The sequence below is a fragment of the Bombus terrestris genome, chromosome 10, assembly GCF_910591885.1.
Source record: "Bombus terrestris chromosome 10, iyBomTerr1.2, whole genome shotgun sequence".
NCBI classification, from domain to species: domain Eukaryota; kingdom Metazoa; phylum Arthropoda; class Insecta; order Hymenoptera; family Apidae; genus Bombus; species Bombus terrestris.
Window position 1 is genome coordinate 19,968,110 of NC_063278.1, and position 16,527 is coordinate 19,984,636.

Consider the following 16,527-nt stretch of genomic DNA (forward strand, 5'->3'; position numbering starts at 1 on the left):
AATGATAATATTGGGAAACAATATCTTATATCTTCTGTTTCTTCTCTTTTTAAAACACTTTTATTATTGTAAAAATTTTTACACAACCCAAAAATGATAAACAATAAATAAAATGTAGTTACATTAAAATAATAGAAAGTAAAGTATAAGTTCATTCAATTAAAAGTTTACACTTTAATAGTTTGAGAAGATAACAGTAAATAGTTTCATACATTGTATACATTAAGTTATGAAACTTAGAATACACATTATATAGAAGTTATAATACAAGTATTTATATGTATTTTAAGTGATTTATCAATGAATGAGTAAACTTTTTTTTAACATTATTATAAATTTGTCATACATTTATTTTGTATTATATTACTGTTCGAATACACATTCCATGAATTTAATTTGTGTGCACATATATACAATTTTATATTGCATGCATATTAAATGTGTTAATTCTTACATTAATTACAATATCTATTTGTACATATACGGATGCATACATGCGCACACAAATTACTGTTGAAAACAATAACAAATTTCACGTTTATTGTCCTAAGATTATAATATAAAGAATATTAGAATTAAAAAAAAATTCAAACAGGTGTATTGTAAATGTTATAAAAAAATAGTTATAATATCAAACATTAATTTAATAAGAATAATGCACAAGCAAAGCTCTGCACATAAAAGTGAAATTAGACATTATGGACTGGTTTGAATAAAAAAAACAAATAATTAAAAAATATATCCCACCACTTTTATACAGACATTCAATAATTTATAATATTTCTGTAAGCATAAATTTGTAATTTATAATTGTGTCATATCTTGAAATAAATTTATGTAAAATTCACTTTATATGTTAATTTATATAATAAATATTTTACAAATGTTAATTAATATTTCGCTATGAAGGCATTCAATTTTTGGATTCGGATTTATATTTCTTTAAGTTCATTTTTCCTGCTATATTTTTATATGAACATATATAATATTTTTTATTAATTTGATATCTTCAAACTAATGCTTTATTATCTGGGAACATAAAACATTATAAGCAAATAGAAATAGTCAAATATTTTAGTTTATTATTATTAATTTTGTTATACCACATTCTTACAGTGGTATCTGTTACAGAAACAACTGAAATTTATGCATTATGAATATTAATAAATGCTAATAATTTAAAAACATTATTTGCAAGAATTAAATTCTCACGATAAAATATAGTATTTTTTCGTTTATAATATTTCAAGCAGTAAAAAGAATTACTTGAAATATAAGCTGAAATTATTAGACATTATTTCTTTATAGATTCATATGTTAAATATTTTATAAATTATCTAGTTTATGCAAATAGCCATTTTCGGATCTAGTATTTTTCATTTCCTAATGTATCTACAAATTTTTTTCAATACAGTTTTTATAACTACTTAGGACAAAACATGAAATTGTTATTATTGAATTGTCACATAAAATACAATATATTAATGGCTTAATATGTACAGCATTTGTTATTGTAATTTTCAAGTCCTTCCATAGGGACTGTTACTAAAATATCGTAGAAAGCATCAATATCTAACACTTAAAAGACAGAATATATTTTATTGTTATAACTCTTATTAGGACAGAAAAACACAAGAAAATAAAATAAAATTAATCTTTAAAAAATTAATTATTATAAGATAATTATTTTGGCATCTTTGCTTTCATTTTATTCTACGAATTGTTTATAAACTTTATTTTCTAAATATATACAAATTTGTTAATATTTTCTGTGCATTTCATTAATATTTTCTACGACTTTTACATGTCTAGGTTCCATTACAACATACATAAAATAAATGAAATATATTTTGAAATAAAACATTTTCAATTAAAAAGAATATAAGAATTTTTTTATAAAGATGTAATACAAACGTCTTCAATTCATTAATTTAAAGAAATTTCTTTACTTAACAATTGTATCTTGTTATTGGGAACAAGATAAATAAAATCATTAAAACCTTGTACCACTATACTAAACTTGTCTTCATCGCTTCATAGGCAGTGGCATATTACGTTTCATAAGGTATATTTCTAATTATTCTTGACCAAAACCTTCTGTTTCTTCAATTGCATAGTTTAACTTTTCTACTAGTTGATCATAACTCTTATATGGTGGTAAATCCAATCTATTGAAGCATGTATGTGATCTAGGTAGCCATGTATCCTTTCCTACTTTTTCTATGCAAAATCTTTGAGGACCATTGCTCCCTAAAGAAAATAAAAAAGAACACAAACATAAAAATAACAAAAAATAGTTTCAAATGTAAATCATCTGATTTCTATAAATTATTTCATATTTATTTAGTTATTGATGTTTATTATTTACCCATTAGTTCTGCAAATCCTCCAACAGGTACTCGACAGGTACCCGTTACAAACTGCAAAAGTCGAGCTCGTTTTTCACTATCTGTTCTTGTTACAAACTGAATAAAATATATAAATATAATAAATGATATACATACTAGATAATATTTTACAAATAATTTTATACGCATAATAACGAACCTGCCAAAACCATAAGATTTGTTTGCTATTTCGTGTATAATGTCTATAAATTGTATTGCGTTGCCAGTCTTCTACATCTATTTCTTGCATACCACAGAGCATAAGTTCTAATTCACGTTCATCAAAATATTTCAACCATTCCAATGGTACAACCGAATTGAAACCTTCCAAAAATGCTTTAGTTTGGTCCTCTATACCTCTGGTCATCCTCCATTCTGTCATTAACCTTATATAGTAACAATCAATGAATAATTATTTTTTAAGATGTAAAATGTTAACTTAATATTAATTATAATAGTACCTAATATATTCTTCTTTATTATCTTCAATAACTCTAATTTTGTCACCACCCTCTTTTAATTCATGATGTATTACTTGACCAAGAATTTCAAAATCCACACTATAATACAATTCGAGACCACACTCGTCGATATTATTTTCTTTTATCCATACAAGAGATTTATAGAATTCTGGATCAATGGATTCTATATCTTTCATAACCAATTTCTTATTTAACATACGTTTATAAAACGGCATAGTGAAACCACTGTAGATAAACCGTCCATGATAAAGAGCCTACAATTAATGTATTTATATTTATTATATATAACATATTATATATATTTTGTACTTAATACAAATATATTATACACATATATTAATAATATATGTGTATAATATATATATTATTATACACTATATTATATTTGGTGTATATTAATTTCATTGATTTTATCAAATATAATATTATTAACAGTAGAAATTATCATACCATTGCTATAAATCTTCCAATGAATTTAAAATACTGTAAATGATCAGGATTGACATAAGATGCTGGATTGATTTGTAAGCTATAATTACTCTTGTTGGCATATTCAAATAAACAGTACATTGGATTTAATACTTCATGACTCAATAGGAAAAACCATTCTCTGAAATAAGAATTTGTTTAATTTATTTTTATTCTTACAAAATAAAATTTTTTCCATGGAATTGTTGATTCAATTCTTACCTTGATACACCTCCATAATCTAACCCTTCTTCCCCTTTAAATATGATATATAATCTGCGCCTCAATGCAAAAGCTTCTGCATTCATTATTTGATGATAAGAGTCTTCAAATAATGTCTGTCGATTGACACTAATTTTTATATGATTCGGTAATGCATTAGTTTGACACAAGAAGCGAAATTGTGATAATTTCCATCGGAATGATCTTTCATATGCTCTTGGTACACGATAAATACCTTTAGGACTAAATAAAAATATAATAGTAAAGAACATAATAAGGCAAAAAATTAAACTAGTAAAGATTGATAAAAAAAGATTACACAAACCCTTTAGGTGCTCCAGGTCTTGGATCCTGAAATGTAGTTGTTCTTGTATTATGATCTACAAAATATCGAACTCCATCTTCAGTTAATCGCATTTCCCAGCCATCTGGTAATGGTGGTTCATCAATTCCAGTTTCTTGTCCTTGTGTTCTTGGATCTTCCCATTGTGTAGTACGATTTTTATGATTTACATAATAAACTCTTCCTTCTGGTTGTTTACGTCTCTCCCAGCCAGCAGGTAATGGTCCCAAAGCATCATCATCATCGATTATGGATGATGTTGATGGTCCTGCTATAGCTGCTTGATTTCCATGTGCCTATATATACATATCAAATTTATTTCTATATTAGATTGTTAAACATCTATATTTTCAAAACTCAATGTAAAATATAAATAAAAATAAAATTATATATATGTTATAATTATTTATTACTTACTTGAGGATAAAGAAACCGTTGGTTACCTTGTTGTACCACATGCTGTCTTTCACCTTGCCAGTGTTGAAAATGTTGTAATCTTTCTGTATTTGGTATTTGCCATGTTGTAGTTCTTCTATTATGATCTACATAATAAATTCTGCCTCTTGGATCTCTACGAACTTCCCATCCAGGTGGCAGAGGTTGTGGTCTTTCCCAAGAAGTGCTTCGTGTCTTATGATCAACATAATACCTAATTAAAAATGTACCATAAAAAAAGAATATTATATATTTTCTAAAGATGTAAAAATTGAATAACTTTTAAAATATTACAACCTTCTTCCATAAATGTCATATCTCATTTCCCAACCAGGAGCTAATGGCTCTTCAGAATGATTTGTAGGACCAACTTCAGCAAGTACTATTGAAGATTCAGGTTGAGTTGACTGACCAGGTATCATAGTAGTTTGTCCTGTTAATGGAGCGACTCGTTGTACTACTCGGGAATTTGAACGAGTAGTTGTAGGATTTGTATATTGTTCAGTACGAGAAATTCTACGTGCATCATCCAAGGATAATATCGAAGATGGGTCTGAACGTGCGATTCCACGTCCATCTGTCATAAGAAACACTGTAGGTTGTTCTAAATGAGAACCATCTGATAAAGTAAATACTACAGATTGCTCTGTCTGAGAACGTCCCTGACTATCAGTTAATCCAGAATTTCTAAGTTGATCTACTCTAGAAACTGTACATCCATCTACTAAAGGAGTAGTATCTTGATCCGTTCTCATAGTTCCATAACTATCTGAAAGAGGACCAGTTACAGACTGTTCTGTTCGAGAGTTACGTTCATTAGAAATAGGCTGGTCTGTTCTACTATGTGAACATATATCTGTATTAACTACAGTTAATTGATCTGATCTAGGTATTCCAACTGTTCCAGGTAATACTGTTGATTGTTCAAGTTGAGAAATATTACGACTTTCCGAGACAGAAACCTTTGGTAATTGTTCTGTACATGTACCAAATCTTCCATCTACTGTACCAAGTCTTCCATCTACCATACCAGATGTCGATACATGCTCTATTCGAGACATTTGACGCCCATCTGGCAAAGATCCTGTAAAACGTCCTGGTAATGTTACAATGGATTTGTCTGCAGGCGATATTGCGTGTCCATTTGATAATGAATTCGATGCAGCGGGCTCAATTTGTTCATTATTCTTATTGGCATTGGCCTGTTCACTTCCACTACTATAAGTAGAGTTCTGATAAACATTTGGTAATGTTCCATGAAATGTAGATGATGTAACATGTTTAGGTTCATGTAATCTCATGCGAGCACGAATCCCTCCATTAAGAATGCTACTATTACTAACAGCATCATTATTCGAAACACCTAAAATATGATTATGCTTGTACTTAAATTAAGAACAATTTTATTATTTATATATATGTGTATATATATAAGATATATAATTAGAATATATAATTGTTTTTATTATACATACAGGCACACAAAAGTTTTATGTAATTTGTATTATAAAATTATTCTGTATGGTTTTTCATTTCAGAAATCTATTACTTACTAAATACATAAAAACAAAACTCAGCATGTATGTTTAGTTTATATTTAAAATTATTCAATCATTTATATTTTACTATACATTATAAAGATATTTCAAGTTCAATTTTAAATAACTTAAAAAAGAAGACATCTCCTTTCATTTTTCCAAATTGAATAATGAAAAAATTTGTGTATTTTCTGATACTTTATTTAAATGCAAATAACGCTTATTTTAAATATATTTTATTATAACAAATAAATAAAATATAATGATAATTTCTATACAGATGATTGCAAGAATATCTTAAAAATAATTTATACTTTAATTTACACATATCACATTTGCATTTTGTTGTAAATATTATTTATTCATTACTAGATGTTTACTTATTTCTCAGTCTGTTAGTTCTTCCAAACCTACACTACTAATTATAAAGCAATAAGAACACCAGCATTAGAAGTATCTTATATGTATATGTATGTAGTAAATATGTGTAGAATATGTAGAAAATATATTTTTTACGAAATCGTAATATGATTATCTATGATTCTCTACAAAAGATTGATTACTTAGTGATTTTGAAATATTATACTGCAAATTCAAAGCCAATCATAGTACATCATACTACACTTATTAATTTGATCATCATTGAAAAATTATCATGAAGTTCTGTAAAGATGTGATCATATAATTAAATATTTTAGATGTATGTGTAACAGTGGAAATTAAATAACCTTATAAAATTAAAAGTGAAGATGCTCCTATTTAAAACATTTAAAGTAACTTTAACTTTTCCAAGAAGAGAGAAACATTTTTAATATTTTGTTTCATTAATTTATTGATTTTTAAAAATTAATATGAATGCTTTAAAAATTTTATTAAATTCTATAATAGACAGCTATATTTGAAATGTCATATAATGTCATATAATGACATACACTACATATATTAGAACATCCTATAAGTTTCTTTCGTTTTATAAGGAAATAATAGATGCACAACATTTTCCATTTTATATTATTTTATCGAATTACATATGATCCATTTTGTTCTATCAAAATAAAGATCACAACGTTCGACAGATTAGGTTTCATGTTTATATAAAGATGCATTGTTGTAAAAGACGTGTCTATAAAAGAAACTTTTCAGACAACTTAATAATACTTATCTAGATAATACTCATTATCCTGCTATTCTTTCCTTAAAATTTTGTAAAAATTTTTGTCTCATTTATCATTGGCTAAAAATTATTTTGTTCATTTATTATTTAAAGATTATTATATGCTTGATCTTAACTTCTTACCATCATAAGGCATACAGGCAGATTGTGTCTGACACGATGGTGATTCATTAATAGTTAGTGATGACGTATTTGGCATGTTAATTCTTAATCCATCAAATACTGTAATCAATTCTCCAACCTTACATAACTGAGAATCATGTTTATTTTCAGTCATTAAATCAAACGTTACTTCCATATTTTCTAATTTCCCATTATAGTGAGATAATACTTGAGAAAGACTTATTTTTTTTTCTCCAATTAAAGTATCTTTTCGGAATGTACTGTGATCTAACAATCGAAAATGTAATTGAGAATATGGAGTTACAAGTATTGTAAATTCCTCGTTCCATTTTGGTTGATATGTGGATTTTGAAACTTCTGTCTTCCGAGGACTTTTATCGTCAACAGAAAATTCAATGTAAGGATTAGGCTTTAAAAATGTAGAACTTCTTAATATAGCACCTTCAACTAAAATAACAAAATTTTATTATATATACTTAAAACAGTATTAATATCTAAGAGTAATATTATATAATTTATTTTTTATGCATTTTTCTAACAATTTTTATATGTTTAATATTTATCTGGTAAGTAATTAAAATTAAACTACATTACATTGTAAAATTATGACTGTTAAATTATGTAAATGTAAAACTTTGTACATGTATGTACACATATTCATATATATACTACTATGTATAGGTATTTGGACATTTTCTATATCTTCTAAATGCATGAATTGTCAAAACTGAAATTTTTATATTTTGAGCCTACTCTCTGTTCTTATAACATCCACCAAATTTTGTATTGATTGAACGCAGATGCTACTTGGAACTTTATCCCAAATAAAGTTCTTTAATTTAATTTTTACCTTTGATCCTAGTACAGTATCTTAAATGCAATTAATGGAATACGATAAGATTAGGGTAGGATAGTTAGGTTGAAAAATACTTCGAGAGAAACACTTAAGATAGGCAACTAAGTGTATCTGATCAACATTGAGATTTTAGAATAATAATGAGAACAAGTGTTTCCAATCACATTTTAATAGTTTATGTATATTTTATGAAGTCATATATTTATTACAGATAAGTGTGGAACTTGATTGATACATGTATATTCCTTGTTTTAGTTTTAGTTTAGCAGAACATTTGACTTCAGTTATGACAAGAAATAAAGAATTAACAATAGAGAAATATTCTCCTATCATAATGTTAAACATATATTAAAAATAACTATGTTCAGATTTGACTGCACCAAGCATCCAAATACTTATGCACGATAGTGCATGAACTATACAATACACAAAATATGTTAAATATATATAACAATAAATAAGGATATAAAAACTTACTTGTAATGCTTAATTGGTGAAAACCAGACGATGCCACTTCTTCTTCACAATGAGACATTGTATACAATTTAGTATATTTTAATAAGATAATTTTTGAGAATTCATAATTTCTTAACTATTTATATGTAAGTTTTACCTGCAATATTTTATAACCTTAATAGTACAATTAAGTATCAACACCCTTATCATAAGTGCGTAAATAAAAATTACAAAAATAATTTAAGGTAAAATTAAAGGACGTTGTGAAAGCAATTAGTACTATGTTAAAACAAAAGAGATACTTAAACCAGTATCATGAGTTGGTAAATTATGCTACATCAATATATAAATTACCAAAATAAAAACGTATTTCAGATATTTTATAATGGCGATAAACACTAAATAACATGTTGTGAAGAAATGCACTTACATATATAATTAGTAGTAAATACACACATTACCGATTAAATACAATACAATACGATTTAAAAAACTTTATCGTTTTCACATACTAAAAACACTACTGCTATTGGTATCCTTTCTAATGATCGGATATCAAAATACTCAAATAATTGTAACACATACAGATGTATTTATCATGATTGTTGCAAGTGTATCCAGCTCCAATGCATTGCCTGTATCTAGGATATTAACGTTTGTATGATAGAAAAGGTTCTTCCACACTCAATTTTTATCACAGAACTTCGTTATCAGTAGGTCACCATCTTTTCACACATCAAAGGTAGGAACCTTTTATAATATGCAAATCACTAGGTATAAAAGTATAGCATGTGGATGCGCGCGCATATATTATGTATTATCTCACAGAAAATGTAAGCTGTATTAAGTCTCTATATTTCGAATTCCCTAGAATTTAATAGCATAAAATATGAATTTACTAAAAAAATAGTATATAATTCGTGAATGTTGGACATGTCAAAGTATTTATTTGTTGTTAAAATAAGTTGTTGAAAATATTTGATAATATATATGTACATAAAAGAAGTAGAAGGAAACATAAAAATCATAATTAGAAAATTATTAAAATATGTATGCTTTATTACGTCATTAAAATTATTATCAAAATGAAGTAAAATGATTGTTACTTTATATTAAAAAGAAACAAAATGATATGTGGCATATTCAATATTTTAATTTTAGTTTTAATAATATTAAAAGATATCAGTTTGTAATATTGTAAGAAATCATTAAAAAATATTATGAAATTAAATCTAAAATGTACTCTAAAGATTGGGCTTTTACGCTTCATAATAAAAGTGAATCTGACAACAATATTAGGAACTTCTTCTGATATAAATATAATCTAACCAGTTTTATAACCTATAAATATTTATTAGTATAATATAAGTATGTTGTGACAGTAAGTGATAATACTAATATAAAACAATTACAGTATAATGCAACAGAATGTATAACAGTATATGTGAAATAGACTCTAAAGTCAAAACTTCTAAATACTTATTGAATATCTTTTATTTTAGCTTTTTACAATATAATAGCTTTATACGATGTTTTATAAATTAATAACATTATTACATTGATGTGTTTTTGGCTGTAAAGGAAATTATGATAGGACTTCAAAATCAAATAATTGTGTTTCTGTTTTTTTTATTTCCAAGGAATGAAGAATTATGAAATCCTAGCACTTATATTATTATTAAAAATTAAAAACGATAATGCGCTACCTCTAAAGTGGTGTGCGAAATTTATCATGTTTTACAAATATTGACATGAAAATTTTTGTTCATATTTGCAAAAATTCTAGTTATTTCTCGTGAGTTATTCTTATTGCTCAGCTATTTATGGACATAGGAATATAAGAATCGAACATAAATGTCTAGTTCAGGCAAGGAGTGTGAAGTTACTTCTAGGGAACTGGGAACATGATCAGGTGATAATTGGAACTACATTGGTTATTGGTGACTTAGTGACTGACTCAATGATGTATGTCAGAAGGAGAAAACTAGTTACACTAATTTACTCTTGCTCGATGAGATTAAGAGATTGCGTTTGCCACGACCAATTATCAATGCGGCCCCAAAACTACGTTCTCCGCTTCCCAGAAATAGCTTCAGCACCCCTCAGTCATTACTCGTTCCCTATATTCCTATATCCATGGCTCATCTTCACTTATGCTATATATTCACTTAACCTCTTTCATTTAGACAATTTCATTTTTTAAATATTTTTATTTATTTATTTTTGAAGCTATAGTTCAGTTCTTACTTATTTTGCAGTACATTTACATTCCCTTTAAACAGTGTAAATATTTTACATACAGGCAAACACCTTTAATACCTTCTAAAGGTTTATACATATGTTATTTCTATTATTCCCAATATTTATATTTCATTTCCATTGCCCTACAATTATATTAATATCATTATTTTTATTATAACTTATTTTAAAAGTTAAGTATATTTCTATCAATTTTTTTAAGGAAGATATTAATGATAATCTACTTACTTCACTGCAATAAAATAGGACTTTCGATGCATGCAAAAGCAGTGTTGCCATCACGGTCGTGTATACAGGTTCGGTTATGATCATATATATAAACAGGTCCAACACTCATATACCAAAACCAGAGAGGTAACTTTTTCTCTGCTATTCCCCAACAAGTCTTCAGATTTGTTTATATGTATGACTGTAGTCTGTGTATATATTCTTTAATATTTGAGTGATATTTGAATTATTGATATTAAAGATTACAAATTTATCTCGACGATATTGTATTCACATCTACCGTCATGATATTTCTCAGTAATATACTAATATAAAACATTAATGGAATTATCATCATCATAATATAATTATTAAACATATATTTATATAGTAGATACATTGTAATATGAATAAAAGTTTACTCATATAACAATTATTAAATTGTTGTTAATTTAAACTAAAGAGTTAGAATTATTTCAATAATTTTGAAAAGGGAGAGAAGAGCAGAAGAAAGAGATAGAGTAGGAAACAAATAATATGTATTTCTTATTCTTAGAAAATAATAGTTCCACTTAACCTATGTCAGCAATATTCTAAAGTACATAATTAACTAAAAACAGTGAAATGAAATTTAATTAAACAAAACTCTCAGTTACTCTCTATAATGATGTAAATTATCATTTTTTTTTTTTTTTTTTTTTTAGATAAATTATAATGAAGTTCACACAATTATTATATAAACAACATATAGGTAAAGCAATAAGATATTTATGGCAACATCAACGAGAAAGACGTGTGCAAGTAACTAAAGCAGAAAAAATGTTAAAATCTATGAATTTTACAGTATATGATGCTGCAGAATTTATATCAGCAAAAAGGTAAAATACTTCATATATCACTGAGGTATAATATAATATACATCTTATTTAATTTGTTATTTTAACATTTATCTTTCATAGTTTTCATATTTATTTCTTTATACTTTATGTTGTTTGTTTCAAAAAATTTCTAAAAAACATTGTTTTACTTAATTAATAATGCAAGGTTAATAACATATTTATATCCTTAATCTAAATAACTTCATAACTTAAATTATTGGATGTTACTTAATTTTAAAAATTATTTCGTCAAGTGATATAAAATAATATAAATATAATTTACCTAACTTGCAAATTATTCTATAGAAAGATTATTTTGAGAAAGATATTGCTTGATGTATTTACTTTTTGTAATTTTGGACATTGTAGGAATTTTTATAGTTAAATGTATCTTTTGTATCAAAATTTGGAAGAATATTAAATTATAATTCTCATTATTCTTATAATCTTATTAACAATTATAATATTTTACTTTATAAGAATTTATTTTTAAGGACATTGATATCTATAAAAACATCAATAATGCTATAATATAACTGTATAGAAGGTTACAAACTCTTTTTAAGATAAGTACTTAGCAACAAATGTTATTAAATATTCTTTTATATTCAACGAAATTAATAAATCCTTAATAAAGTATTTTGTTTTCACACACACACACACACACACACACACACACACACACACACACACACACACACACACACACACACACACACACACACACACACACACACACACACACACACACACACACACACACACACACACACACACACACACACGTGTTATTAATTTTTCTTTGGTTAATTGACTTAATATATATTTATGAATTGAAAAACACTTTGTTAATTTGTAGCTACAAAGTTTTATTATAAATAAATTTCCTTTTTTTTCATATTAGAATTGAAAATTCAACTGTTTTTAATAAGTCAGAACCTAATTCCAAAAGTAAAAGTTGTTTGGTAATTGAAGATTGGAATGTTTTACAAGAAGGTGTACGACAAGCATGTGCATTAACGAAAACCCTAAAACTTGATGATGCATTACCAAAAAATATACAAGAGTTAATTACTGACGTTCCAGACAATATAGATAATTTATTAAAAAGGTATATTAATAAAAATATAATTATGTTTCATATAATTTCATTAGTCACTGTATTTGAAATATACAACTAATGATTTTCCTTTCTCAATTTAAAAATCATTTTAATTACTCAGATTTGTTTATACATCTGTAATATATGATGCACAGCAAGTAAAATTACCACGATTGAAAGATCCTAATCGACCTGCTTGGGTATTTCCAAGAGTATATGGTATATCTAATACAAGAAAAATGTGAGTATGAATCATCTGTATGATTACATTTACTTCATATTTCTTAATTTAAAATTTTAGTTCTATAACAAAGAATATGTTGTAGGCATAATTTGACAAAGAAGTTTTTACAACTTTGTGAATCATTATGTGGATTAAATGATGCACAATACAAATCAATAGTTCATGATGGACTTGCATCTATGTGTATAGGTATATTATTAAAAGAAAAATATTATAAAATATACATTAAACTTCATGTATTATATGTGTTGCACATTTATATATAATATTTCTATTTTTAATGATCATAAAAGACAATAATATTATAAAGTATTTGACTTTTTCAGTTACGATTATTATAAACCAACTAGGAATATTTATGATTCATAACTTTAAAATCATTACTTTTATTATTTGTACAAGTTAATTAAGATATTTTATTAGCACATTTTCGTGTATATGTCTATTCACAACCCCGTAATTTGTCACTTCATATATTTTAGGGAAAGAAAACGATTTTATAAAATTTTCCTTAAAAATGGATATAATGATGACATCTTCGATACCTCTAGCACCTATAGCTGATGTAAATATGGATAACGAATATGCAGTTCCTAATCTTCACCCACTACATTATACTGTTGGTTTATCTAAATTGGATATTGATAACACTGAGGATTTATATCGTAAGTTGATTATAGTTATAGAAAGCTAGATTATAGTTTATAAATCATAATTAGGAAATTTAAACATGTACATTTTAACATTATAGCAATTGATAGAGAATCACCATTAATGAATGTTCACACTATTTTTATAAATCATAATCCAGAGGAAGTTAAAAATATAACTGAATTGCCAGTCACTGAAGATCAAATTCACGCACGTTCAATGATGAAATCATTTACTGTAGCAGCAACTTGTGCCCGACAAAAGTTTGGATTAAATGTGAAGAAGTTACCTGAACCTATTGTTGTGCAATGTGTTCAGTCAGATGGACAAAATTTTCATTTCTCTGTATACCAACTTAATACCTTAGATGTTGATGGCAAAGAAGGAATCAAAAATTTTTGGTGGTCAGAACCATCAATAAAATTATATGAAAAAGCTGTATATGAAAATGGGCAACCTTGTCTTACAGGCTACAATCGTGATGTTTTTAATAGATTTCTTGCATTTTATAAAAATAAATAAAATAAGATAATTATTGACAATAAACTCGTACGTCCTTTTTAAGAAAATATTCGAATTTTATGTACCTATAAAAATATTTATAGCTCTTATTCTATCAGCTTTAAAATGATTAAAATTAAATAATCTCGAAGTTTATTATAGTTAAACGTATAATTTATTTGTGTGGTCACTTCTATATATTATATCTTAGTGTATATATTTCTGTTTTATTAATTATATGTGTACTTTGTTAATATGAACATTTATTATATAATAGTTAACAGATTTTTAAAAAGGGTAGTAGCTTGAATGTCTGTATTAATTTCTTTCTGCTTTATTTGATAGCGATGACTAATTTGTGGCTTTATCAAATGTTTTGAAGAAACATATGGTTTAATATGGAAATATGGATGTTGTAATGCCTGAAATAAGAAATAAGAAATATTTTAATTTTTGTTAGTAATTGCTTGCTGTATTTATTTTATTACACACTTCATCAGCTGTCAGACGTTGTGATGAATTGTAAATAAGAATTTTACTAATTAGATCAAGAGCTTCTTGTTCAGTATCTTCAAGAATTTCATCCCATGATATTCCCTTATGGTATGGAAATGTAATTTTATTATAATCAGGTAATATACTTAAATCTGGCCACGTTTCTGATGTAGGAGAACCTAAATATTTTAAAACTATTGCTAACTGCTCAATATCTGTCTCTCCCTGTAAGTTTGACGTTTACTATATAATTCATATCAAAATTAACATCAATAATTGAGTAAAAATAGAAATGTCTTACAGGAAATAATGGTGATCTGTTATATAATTCACCAAAAATGCATCCAATAGACCACATATCAATTGCTGATGTATAATATCGTGCACCATATAATAATTCAGGTGCTCTATACCATCTAGTGGCAATTTGGTGAGAATATGGTTTTGTTACATTCTTCCACAATAATCTTCCTAAACCAAAATCAGCAATTTTCAAAATACCTTTTTCATTTATCAGTAAATTAGCAGGTTTTAAGTCCTAAAAATAGTATTTTAGTATTCTCACTATAATTCAATAGAATTTTAAAGGTAAAAAGTAAATAAACCAAAAATTTAAAATATATAACATTCTATGTATAAATTTAATATGTATGTAATTAAAGTTCTTCAGCTATACTTATTATTATTATTATTGTTGTTGTTGTTGTTATTATTATTATTATTATGCTTAAGTTTATATTAAAAAATATAAATATTTCCTACTCTATGTATTATATTTTTTCCATGTATATATGCAATGCCCTCTAAAATCATTTTTGTATAAATTTTTATTTGAACTCGAGTTAATAATATATCATTGTCTCTTATTATTTCCCATAGACCTGTCGGCATATATTCAAATACCATTATAAAATCCAAACCAGTAGGGAAAGCATCTAATAACTCTATGACCTGTATTAAACAATCTTTTTTATTAAATTTATTTCTATATTATTAATAAGGAAGTTCTTTTTTTATAAAATTGTTTATATGAATTATATACATATATATTATATATAAAGTAATTGAGATAAACATACATTGGGATGTTTTAATTGTTGTAAAATTTTTATTTCTCGAATAATAGATATGGATATACCATTATCAATATTCTTTAAGAACAACTTTTTTAATGCAACATCCTTTTCTGTTTCCACATCATGCGCTTTTAAAACAATACCTTGTGCTCCTTTTCCAATTTTCCCTGTGACTATATATCTCTCCATATTCAAGATATTTATGAGTTAATATCAATTATAATATTAAAATAATTCCACATTTTAGACATAAATAAGATTGTTTTTATTTTTTAGCAAATATACTATATTTGTTAAAATATATGACATAATTTTATAAGTTTACAGTATATATATTTTCTTTCATTGAAATTTTTATCTCTTTCTCTCTCTTTCTCTCATTGAAATTTATGGACATAATTTAATAAACGAAAAGCTGAATAAATATATCATAATGCTTATACGTAATAGCACCAGGTCTCGGTTTCGTTACATAGTAACGTCAATGATGTCAACTAATGGTTTCCATAGTTACAATTGAAAATGCTTGACTAACCTTATCTTTGGTTAGCTGTGATTAAAGCCTGTTTTCCACTTGCGACTAATCGCGCAAGACGACAAAACCCATCGTTGAATATGACATAATTTTCA

The 16,527-nt window shown here is 26.0% G+C and overlaps 3 protein-coding genes and 1 long non-coding RNA gene across 9 annotated transcripts; 1 reads left to right on the forward strand and 3 right to left on the reverse strand.

Moving 5' to 3' along the window:
- Window positions 1-154: 154 nt before the first annotated feature.
- Window positions 155-9,243, reverse strand: LOC100642510 (E3 ubiquitin-protein ligase Su(dx)). 2 transcript variants are annotated; one of them, XM_003403290.4, is made up of 12 exons: window positions 9,070-9,243; window positions 8,506-8,641; window positions 7,173-7,619; window positions 4,635-5,700; window positions 4,320-4,551; window positions 3,885-4,198; window positions 3,560-3,802; window positions 3,320-3,479; window positions 2,849-3,123; window positions 2,548-2,773; window positions 2,369-2,465; window positions 155-2,250 (listed from the first exon to the last, which is right to left on the reverse strand). In XM_003403290.4, exons 2-12 carry the CDS (start codon window positions 8,561-8,563, stop codon window positions 2,078-2,080), a joined length of 3,291 nt encoding a protein of 1,096 aa, XP_003403338.1. In that variant the 5' UTR covers window positions 8,564-8,641; window positions 9,070-9,243; the 3' UTR covers window positions 155-2,077. The 2 variants fall into 2 exon arrangements, with proteins under 2 accessions (XP_003403338.1, XP_012175363.1); XM_012319973.3 differs by having other exon boundaries at window positions 8,915-9,243.
- Window positions 9,244-10,096: 853 nt separating this feature from the next.
- On the reverse strand, window positions 10,097-11,071 carry LOC125385855. Its single transcript, XR_007225554.1, has 2 exons — window positions 10,972-11,071; window positions 10,097-10,868 (listed from the first exon to the last, which is right to left on the reverse strand). It is a non-coding gene; the product is annotated as an uncharacterized LOC125385855 (long non-coding RNA).
- LOC100642626 (39S ribosomal protein L37, mitochondrial) lies at window positions 10,964-14,789 on the forward strand. 5 transcript variants are annotated; one of them, XM_012319975.3, is made up of 7 exons: window positions 10,964-11,097; window positions 11,655-11,828; window positions 12,733-12,939; window positions 13,052-13,171; window positions 13,257-13,363; window positions 13,657-13,839; window positions 13,926-14,789. In XM_012319975.3, exons 2-7 carry the CDS (start codon window positions 11,665-11,667, stop codon window positions 14,345-14,347), a joined length of 1,203 nt encoding a protein of 400 aa, XP_012175365.1. In that variant the 5' UTR covers window positions 10,964-11,097; window positions 11,655-11,664; the 3' UTR covers window positions 14,348-14,789. The 5 variants fall into 5 exon arrangements, with proteins under 5 accessions (XP_012175365.1, XP_012175368.1, XP_012175366.1 ...); XM_012319978.3 differs by lacking the exon at window positions 10,964-11,097 and adding an exon at window positions 11,136-11,268; XM_012319976.3 differs by lacking the exon at window positions 10,964-11,097 and adding an exon at window positions 11,284-11,548.
- On the reverse strand, window positions 14,538-16,493 carry LOC100650752 (cyclin-dependent kinase 20). Its single transcript, XM_003403276.4, has 5 exons — window positions 15,901-16,493; window positions 15,584-15,772; window positions 15,123-15,359; window positions 14,819-15,046; window positions 14,538-14,748 (listed from the first exon to the last, which is right to left on the reverse strand). Exons 1-5 carry the CDS (start codon window positions 16,084-16,086, stop codon window positions 14,593-14,595), a joined length of 996 nt encoding a protein of 331 aa, XP_003403324.1. The 5' UTR covers window positions 16,087-16,493; the 3' UTR covers window positions 14,538-14,592.
- Between the last annotated feature and the right edge of the window lie 34 nt (window positions 16,494-16,527).

Bases quoted from the DNA above. Each gene is read 5' to 3' on its own strand.
- LOC100650752 (XM_003403276.4), bottom strand. From the start codon at position 16,086: ATGGAGAGATATATAGTCACAGGGAAAATTGGAAAAGGAGCACAAGGT. The intron at 15,773-15,900 runs GTATGTTTATCT...TGTTTAATACAG, and splicing joins AACAATTAAAACATCCCAAT to GTCATAGAGTTATTAGATGC. The intron at 15,047-15,122 runs GTAAGACATTTC...TCAAACTTACAG, and splicing joins ACAGATCACCATTATTTCCT to GGAGAGACAGATATTGAGCA.
- LOC100642510 (XM_003403290.4), bottom strand. From the start codon at position 8,563: ATGTCTCATTGTGAAGAAGAAGTGGCATCGTCTGGTTTTCACCAATTA. The intron at 7,620-8,505 runs GTAAGTTTTTAT...TTGTTATTTTAG, and splicing joins TCACCAATTAAGCATTACAA to TTGAAGGTGCTATATTAAGA. The intron at 2,466-2,547 runs GTTCGTTATTAT...TATTTTATTCAG, and splicing joins AAATCTTATGGTTTTGGCAG to TTTGTAACAAGAACAGATAG.
- LOC100642626 (XM_012319975.3), top strand. From the start codon at position 11,665: ATGAAGTTCACACAATTATTATATAAACAACATATAGGTAAAGCAATA. The intron at 11,829-12,732 runs GTAAAATACTTC...TTTTCATATTAG, and splicing joins GAATTTATATCAGCAAAAAG to AATTGAAAATTCAACTGTTT. The intron at 12,940-13,051 runs GTATATTAATAA...TTAATTACTCAG, and splicing joins ATAGATAATTTATTAAAAAG to ATTTGTTTATACATCTGTAA.